At 43.6% G+C, this 9518-nt stretch overlaps 1 protein-coding gene across 2 annotated transcripts in view; it reads left to right on the top strand.

Moving 5' to 3' along the window:
• Positions 1-129: 129 nt before the first annotated feature.
• The window catches only part of TOGARAM1 (TOG array regulator of axonemal microtubules 1), a 94587-nt gene continuing 85198 nt past the window's right edge, over positions 130-9518 (top strand). For both annotated transcript variants that reach the window (XM_075531022.1, XM_075531021.1), the window contains exon 1: positions 130-2397. In XM_075531022.1, coding sequence (XP_075387137.1) covers positions 355-2397 — 2043 coding nt within the window. In that variant the 5' untranslated portion in view covers positions 130-354. The remainder of the gene's footprint in view (positions 2398-9518) is intronic.

The raw sequence follows: 9518 nt of genomic DNA, 5'->3' as shown, positions 1-9518 counted from the left end.
ACCTTGAAATTTCTGTCTGTGCCAAACATCTGGTGTGCACTACATATCCCAGCATTCGTCGCGGCAGGTTCATTTCCGGGTCAAGAGTTCCGTGCTGGGTAAATCACCATGGAAGCGATCGGTTTGGTCACGTGGTGTCCCTGGTTACGCCCGTGGCCGCTGTGGGGTCTGGGGCCCTGGCGGGGGCCATTTTACTAAAAGATAGACTTCAGGCGCGGCCTAACAGCTGGTTGGAGCGACTCCCTTTCCTCCTCTGCAGCTTGCAGCCTGGAGAGGAACTTGGAGACTGGGCTCCACTGAGCCCTTTCGATATGACAATGATATCCTCCAGCCATCGCCACCCGACGACCCTCCATGGCGGCTGCGTCCTCCGCGCTGTTCCAGCTGCCGCCCCGTCCAACCCCCTGTGCCTATCGCCTCCAGCGCCGCTATCAACCTTCTGCCTCAGAGACTGATGACAGTCGGCTTGGGGGCACCATGAGAGGAGAGAAAAACTACTGCCGTGGGGCTGCCGGCGACCACAGTTCCTTCCCCCGGACCCCGTCTCCTCTGGCCTCGACCCTCTTGATGCCGGCGGACGCGGTCTCGAGCAGTTGGTCTGGGTCTGGAGGTGGTTTGTCCGGGGGAGATGAAGAAGAAACTCGGCTCCTACAACTCCTCCGCGCTGCTCCGGATCCTTCCGAGGCTTTCCAGGCTTTGCAAGCGGCTTTGCCTCGGCGCGGTGGCCGGCTTGGCTTTCCCCGACGGAAGGAAGCTGTGTATCGGGCCCTGGGTCGAGTCCTGTTGGAAGGCGGCAGCGATGAGAAGCGACTTTGCCTACAACTTCTCTCGGACGTTCTTCGAGGCCAGGGGGAGGCAGGCCAGCTGGAAGAGGCCTTTAGCTTAGCACTTCTGCCTCAACTAGTAGTCTCCTTACGAGAAGAGAACCCAGCCATGCGGAAGGATGCGCTACAAATCCTGCATATGTGCCTGAAACGTAGTTCTGGCCAGGTGCTGAGAACACTTATCCAACAAGGACTAGAAAGTGCGGATGCCCGCCTTAGAGCTTCCACAGCCCTCCTGCTACCGATCTTGCTTACTCCTGAAGATTTGTTGCTCAGCCTCGATCTTGCTGAGGTAATAATATCCCTAGCGCGAAAGCTTGGCGATCAGGAGCTAGAGGAAGAAGCAGAGACCGCCTTCTCAGCTCTCCAACAAATTGGGGAGCGACTTGGCCAAGAGAGGTTTCAATCCTACATCTCTCGCCTGCCTTCTGCCTTGCGGAGACACTACAATCGCCACTTGGAGTCTCATTTTGGAAGTCAGGTTCCTTATTATCTGGAACTTGAAGCCCCTGGATTTCCTGAAGAGCCCCTTCCCTGTGCAGTGACTCCTTCCAACAGCAATCTTAAATTTGGCATTATTCCTCAGGAACTGCATTCAAGATTGTTGGATCAAGAAGATTATAAAAACAGGACTCAGGCCGTTGAAGAGCTAAAGCAGGTGCTGGGAAGATTTAACCCTAGTTCGACGCTTCAGTCTAGTCTTGTCGGTTTCATTAGCTTGCTGTATAATTTGTTAGATGATTCCAACTTCAAAGTGGTCCACGGCACACTCCAGGTCCTGCATTTACTGGTTAATCGCCTTGGAGCGCAGGCACAACAGTTCTTGGGCCCAATTATAGCGGCTTCTGTCAAAGTGCTGGCAGACAACAAGCTAGTGATCAAGCAAGAATACATGAAAATCTTCCTCAAGCTGATGAAGGAAGTTGGTCCTCAACAGGTGCTTTGTTTACTTCTGGAACATCTCAAACATAAGCATTCCAGAGTGAGAGAGGAGGTGGTGAACATTTGCATATGTTCCCTCCTGACCTATCCCAGTGAAGATTTTGACTTGCCCAAAATGTCTTTTGATCTCGCCCCAGCTCTTGTAGATAGTAAACGCAGGGTACGCCAAGCAGCTCTCGAAGCCTTTGCTGTGCTGGCATCATCAATGGGCTCAGGTAAAACCAGTATCCTTTTCAAAGCTGTGGATACTGTGGAACTACAAGATAATGGAGATGGAGTGATGAATGCTGTTCAGGCCAGATTGGCCAGGAAAACCCTCCCACGACTGACAGACCAGGGCTTTGTGGAATATGCAGTACTCATGCCATCTTCTGCCCAGTGTAGGTCAAGCCATTTAGCACACGGAGCAGATACAGACTGGCTGTTGGCTGGCAACAGAACACAGAGTGCACACTGTCACTGTGGCGAACACACGAGGGACAGTATGCAAGTTTACGGATCTTACAGTCCAACTGTTTGTACCCGAAGGGTCTTAAGTGCTGGAAAAGGGAAAAATAAATTACCCTGGGAAAATGAGCAGCCTGAGGTCAAGGGAGAAAACCAGACTTCCAATGCCAAAGAAAAAGAGCAGGTATGAATTTCTCTAATATTCTTGAATTAAGATTATGAAATAATTTGAAATAAAAATGTTTATATAGAGCCTGTAGTCACTTATGCTGTGGTATCCGAGGTGGTTTGGTGTATTTAAATCTATTTGAATGGTGATGTGGGTATTGTAATGGTTCAGGTCAGACTAATACCAGTTATTGTGAGATTTGATTCATGGTGACCCCATGTATATCAGAGTAGAACTGTATCCAATGGGGGATTTTAATGGCTTTAGTCTTTTGGAAGGAACCCTCATTGTTGGTTGAAACCCACCTGCCACACCACTATCTGCTGCTACTGTAAAGATTTACGGCCTCAAACCCTATGTATGATCACTGTGAGTGAGAATTAACTTAATGGCAATGGGTTTCAGTGGTTTTGGTTTCTCTTTTGGAAGTAAATTGCCAGGCCTTTCTTCCAGGTTTCTGTGGGTGGAGTACAGCAAAGTGGTTTGTTAGCCAAATGCTTAACTGCATTCATTATCCAGGGATTCTTCCTGTTTAAAATCTGATAAAGCTTTGAGCCTGAGGGGTTTGGTTAAATTTGAAGTACAAGATGTGTTTTTGTTTGTTTTTTAAAGTACAAGGTGTTATAGACAACTTTAGTTTTGACTTGTCACTGTGGGTATGTCATTTATTCCTACAAAACACCCTGAATACTGAGTAGAGGGCCAGGTACTAACTTAAATTCTGGTTTCACACAGTTTAGAACAGCGTTTCCAAAGTGGATGAAATCGACCTTGAAGGGGCACTGGAACGATTGGGGGCAAAAGCCTCTACTACACCTCATCCTGGATTGTGGGTTATATACTACAAAAGGTTTTCATTTCCAGGAAAGTGCTGAATGTTGTTTTTTCCTGAAAAGGGGTAGTATGCCAAATACGTTTAGAGGAAGAGACAGGCAGCTAAAAGCCCTGTGGGATACTGAAGCTCCTCAGATTCACTGCCAATGAGCTGCTTTCCCTCGGTGAACTTATAAGACCAGGTAGAACTGCCCCTGTGGGGTTCCAAGACTGTAACCCTACAGGAGTTAAAAGTCCCATCTTTTTCCAGAGGAGCAGCTGGTGATTTTGAACTGCTGCCCTTTGGGATAGTGCAACGCACGATACCACCAGGACAACTAAAGCATCAAAAGAGCCCTCTAGAGAAGGTGTGATATTTGAACTGAGGCTCCTCCCCTTCCCCACCCAAGTTTTTATTTTGAAAGTTCCAAATCTAGAGATGAGTTAAAAGAACAGTGCAATGAATACTCATATACCTCACTTATACTTAATCGCTTGTCAACAATTTGCCCTATTTGCTGAATTGTTTAAAAATATGTTGCAGGTGTCTTGACATTTCACTCTAAATATTTCTGTATGCTAATCCAAAGAATAAGAACATTATCTTTTATCACCACAATAATATTATCACACTACAGAATATCAATGGTAATATAATATCTAAAACATAGTCTGCATTTAAATTTCTCGAATATCCCCCAAGTGCATTTTCTCTCAGGATCCATTAAAAGCTCATGTAATTAATGCATTTTTTTAAATCTAGAAAATGTCTCCACCTATTTGTTTGCTTGCTTATTTTTTCATGACATTGACTTTTTGAATAGTCTGGGTGTTTGTGTTGTAGGCTATCCAATGGTATCATTTGTTTCTGATCATTTCCTTATGATTAGATTCAAGATAACACTTGGCAAGACTCTTACAGGGAGGATTTTATGAACTTCACTTTATACCATGTCACAGGCATATCATATCAGGTGGGACAAAGGGAAAGTAAAAGGAAATAGAGGAAAGAACCAGAAGGCAAAGGACATTTATAGAGGTCTAAATACAGGCATGTACATAGGTAAATATATGTAATGAGTAGGGAATAAATCTATATATATATTGTGTGTGTGTGTGTGTTAAGAATTAAGGTTGCAGATGGACATTGGGCCTCCACTCAAGTACTCACTCAACACAAGAACATTTTGTTCTAATTATCCGGCATTTGTGATGCTCACCTTCCTGACACGATCATTGAAGACAAAATGGGTGCATAAGCAAATGTGGTGATGAAAGCTGATAGTGCCGGCTATCAAAAGATATAGCTTCTGGGGACTTAAAGGCTTGTGGACAAACAAGCAGCCATCTAGCAGGGAAGCATCAAAGCCCACCTGGAAGAAGCATGCCAGCCTGTGTGATCATGAAGTGTTGATGGGATCAGGGATCAGACATTTAAGACCCAGAACAATGTGAATTTGATGGGGGAGGTGGTCATGCTTGGAGGCCCAAAGCCCATCTGTAGACAATTGTGCATCCCCTCACAGAAGGGTGACAAGGAAGAAATGAGCCAGGCAGGGTGCAGTGTAGCACTGATGAAACACACACCTTTCCTCTAGATCTTTAGTGCTTCCTTTACCCCACTATCATGACCTCAATTTTACCTTACAAATTGGATTAGACCAGAACATGCATACCGCTACGAATGTTTCTATTTCTTAATGAGCTATTTTTGTGTTCTGATATATTATAGACATAATTACCAGTGATATTTTACCTTGTATCACTTACTATCTTTTTTTTTAAGTTTTGCCCTTTTTTTTGTTTTTAGCTATATAATCTAATGACATTAATCACACTCACAAGGTTGTGTATCATTTTGTTTCCAAAATATTTTCATCACCCCAAAATAGAAACTCTGTCTCCATTAAGTAATAACTCTTTATTCTTCCCTTTCTGAGCCCATAGTAATCTCTAATCTGCTTTCTATTTTTATACATTTCTCTATTCTAAATATTTATTATAAATGGGATCACACAATATTGCTAACAGATGCTGTTGGTCAATTACAACTCATAGCAACCTTATATATAACAGAACAAAACACTGCCCAATCCTGCACCATTGGTGTGGCTACTATGTCAGTTCCTCTCAATGAGGCTCTTTTTCTTTTTTGCTGCCTCTCCACTTTACCAAACATGATGTCTTTATCCACTATGTGGCTTCGTTCACTTAGTATAATGCTTTCAAGGTTACAAAAAAGCCACACTTATAACCATCTGATTTGTTTTTTGGTGGATTTTTAATATTATACTACATACAAGGTTGTAGCATACAACAGCTAAGAACTTACGATGTTCAGATGTTCATTCACAAATGTTCAATATTGTGATTTATAAAAATATTGATAATAAAGGGCAGTAATAGTAGAAACATGTTTTAAATGTCATATTCAATATATATTAGAATCTCTTTACAAGGGGGTGCCCACCCCTGCCCAAAATGGAAAAAAGCTCCACTGGGCTGAGAGTTTGTAGTATGCATTTTTTCCACTAGAAAGTATTGAGCAACCCGCACTGAGTTGGTGCACTCAGTGGCATCACCTGGGAAGATTCATTTTGGTCACAGTGAATTTTTTTGTAAAAGCAGTTTTGCATGAACTGTTTTTTGTGATGGCCAATTTCAGAGAAGAGCATGCGGCTGTGAAATTTTGTTTCCTGCTTGGGAAAAATTCTGCAGAAACTCTTGGGATGTTGAGTACAGCTTACAAGGACAGCACTATGGGGAAAACTCAAATATATGAGTGCTTTTCTTGTTTCATAAAAGGTGAAATGTCAATTGAAGACAAACCTTGTTTGTCCGTCAGCTTCCCAAATGGACCAAAAAAATGTCGACTCATAGTGCATTTGGAGATCGCTCCACCAGGTCACACTGTTAATCAAGCTTTCTATTTAGAGGTTCTGAAAAGATTGTATACTTGTGTACGACAAAAAAAGCCTGATTTATGGCAGACTAGGGACTGGTTTTGCCACAAGGACAACACACCTGCTCATGCTGCCATCTCAGTGCACCAATTTTGGCAAAAAACAGCATGCCTCTCTTGCCCCAAACCTTACTCACCTGACCTCGCTCTGTGTGACTTGTTTCTGCAAATGCAGAAGGACATGAAAGGACAGCAATTTGACAACATGGAAGAGTTGAAGAAAAAACGAGGGCAGTACTGTCAGCCATGCATACAAATGAGTTTTTAAAAAATGCTTTCAAGTGGACTTTGTTGCTTCTGAGCTAGATGGCCGCTTGTTTCTCTTCAAGCCTTTAAGACCCCAGTCACTATCTCTTTTGATAGCTGGGCACCATCAGCTTTCTTCACCACATTTACTTGTTCACCCACTTTGGCTTCAACCGTTGTGTTGGGAGAGTGAGCATCATAGAGTTCCAATTTAATAAAAGAAGGTATTCATGCATTGAGGGAGTGTTTGAGTAGAGGCCCAAGGTCCTTCCGCCACCTTAATACTTGACCTATAAATATAGACACATAGATCTATTTCCCCATCCTCCTATATATATTTGCATGTACATGTCTTTGTCTAGACCTCCATAAATGCCCTTTGACTCCTAGCTCTTTCCTCCATCTCCCTTGACCTTCCTCCTGCCCTACTACCATGCTTCATCGCCACCTGGGCTAGAGTATACCTCTTCTCTAAGCAACCTTACCCTTGATCATTTCTCACCAGCCTGTGTGATCGAGTGGTCCCAAAGGGATCAGTTACCAGGTATCAAAGACCAAAAAATCATATCATTGACTGCACACCTCCATGATAGGATCGCTGAAGACAAATGGGTGCATAAGCAAATGTGGTGAAGAAAGCTGATGGTGCCCGGCTATCAAAAGAGATAGTGTCTGGGGTCTTAAAGGCTTGAAGGTGAACAAGCAGCCATCTAGCTCAGAAGCAAATAAGCCCACATGGAAGAAGCACACTGGCCAGTGCGATCACGAGGTGCCCAAGGGACCAGGTATAAGGCATCATGCAAAAAAAAAAGATATGTGTGTGTATGTATGTGTATATGTGTGTATATGTATATATGTATGTGTATATATGTATATATATCATATTAAATGAAGGGGGAAGTGCAGAGTGGAGACCCAAGGCCCAAGTGTCGGCCAATGGAGATCCCCTCATAGAGGGGTTTAGGAGAGGAGATGGGTTAATTAGGGTGTGAGGTAGTATCGATGAAGAACACAGCTTTCCCCCAGATCCTGGATGCTTCCTCCCCCCAACTACCATGATCCGAATTCTACCTTGCAGGGCTGGATAGGACAGAGGCTGTACACTGGTACATATGAGGGCTGGAGGTACAGGGAATCCAGGGTGGATGATACCTTCAGGACCAAGGGTGTGAGGGACGATGCTGGGAGAGTGGAGGGTGAGTGGGTTGGAAAGGGGGAACTGATTACAAGGATCCACATGTGACCTCTTCCCTGGGAGAGGGACAGCAGAGAAGGGGGGAAGGGAGACTCCGGATAGGGCAAGATATGACAAAATAACGATGTATAAATTACCAAGGGCAAATGAGGGAGGGGGGAGTGGGGAGGGAGGGGGTGGGGGAAAAAGAGGACCTGATGCAAGGGGCTTAAGTGGAGAGCAAATGCTTTGAGAATGATTGGGGCAGGGAATGTATGGATGTGCTTTATACAATTGATGTATGTATATGTATGGATTGTGGTAAGAGTTGTTTGAGTCCCTAATAAAATGTAAAAGAAGAAAAGAGAAAAAAATGATTAGGGCAAAGACTGTACAGATGTGCTTTATACAATTGATGTATGTATATGTATGAAGTGTGAAAAGAATTGTATCAGCCCCAATAAATTGTTAAAATAAAAAAATTTTTTAAAAAAATGCTTTCAAGATTAGAATCATAGATTTGAAAAATGCATTAAGTGTAATGGAGATTACATTGAAGGTGATAAGGTTGTTTTGTAAAAAACTTTAAAATACATAGCTTAGGTGGGAAAAAATTCCAGTTTTTGGGGTGTACCTCCTTGTGGGATTGAGTCATTGGAACATAATGCAATCATTGCTTGGAGATTATGTGTATTAAAAATGTTACTCCTTTTTTAAAAGAATAATTTTCCATTGTACATCTATATAATAATTGTGTTTATCCATTTAGCTGTTGATGGGCACTTGGGTTGTTTCCACGTTGGCTACCAAGGAATTGTCATGGGGTCTACCAATGGTCTCCTTTCCACCCAGCCGAAGGCCTAGTCCCACAAGGCAGAAATCTGACATGTCTCTGCCCTTTATCCTTTTTTACCATATTCTGACACTAGTCATCTCTTCCATGGCATTCTACTTCTTTTCAGGCTTCAATAATCTATTGCAATGGTTACACAGAACTCACAGGTGCAATACTCAGGATTATGGGCTTTATAAGGGTAAATAATAGGTTACTCCAGGTCAAGATCAGAAAACATGGAAGCAACAGCCCTCTTGTCCACAGCAGCACCTCTTCTCAGCAGTGCCAGCAGCACAAGTCTCTCTTAGTCCTCAGTCTGTCAGTCGTGTGGTCCTTTGGCCTCCACCTTGTTCTGTGGGCTGTGAAGCCCACCTCTTTGCCTCATGGTCGTGGTGCTGCAGCCTCTGCTCTCTGACTTACTGGTGGCTCTTCTTTTTGATGGTCACGGAATCCTCTCCATCTGCTTCTGGGATGGCTCTCTCATACCCACAGGAATGGTAAAACTGGCCAGACCCCTCTGAGTGTTTCACACAGACTATTTGCATAGTTCCATCCAGTTATTTGGTGAGAGTTATAAAGACATGAATAGAAAAACCATACTGAAGCAATTTCTCTTCACCATAGCTGTGAATAATGCTACAGTGACCATTAGTGTACAGTTTTCTATTTAAGTCCCTGCTTTAAACTAAAGGAATAAGTATCCACCCAGAGATGCCTCTGAAAAAAAAATGTGATTACTTACTTCTAAAAATTCAGCCATTGAAAACTCTGGATGTACACTGGTACAGATAGGAACTGGAAACACAGGGAATCCAGGGCGGATGATACCTTCAGGACCAGGGGTGTGAGTGGTGATACTGGGAGGGTAGAAGGAGAGTGGACTGGAAAGAGGGAACAGATTACAAGGATCTACATGTGATCTCCTTCCTAGGGGACGGACAACAGAAAAGTGGGTGAAGGAGATGTCGGACAGGGAAAGATACGACAAAATAACAATGTATAAATTATCAACGGCTCATGAGGGAGGGGGGAGCAGGGAGAGAGGGCAAAAAATGACCTGATGCCAAGGGCTTTAGTGGAGAGCAAATGTTTTGAGAATGATGAGG

The sequence above is a fragment of the Tenrec ecaudatus genome, chromosome 14, assembly GCF_050624435.1.
Source record: "Tenrec ecaudatus isolate mTenEca1 chromosome 14, mTenEca1.hap1, whole genome shotgun sequence".
In the NCBI taxonomy this organism is placed as follows: Eukaryota; Metazoa; Chordata; class Mammalia; order Afrosoricida; family Tenrecidae; genus Tenrec; species Tenrec ecaudatus.
This window is presented reverse-complemented; position numbering and strand designations above follow the sequence as displayed.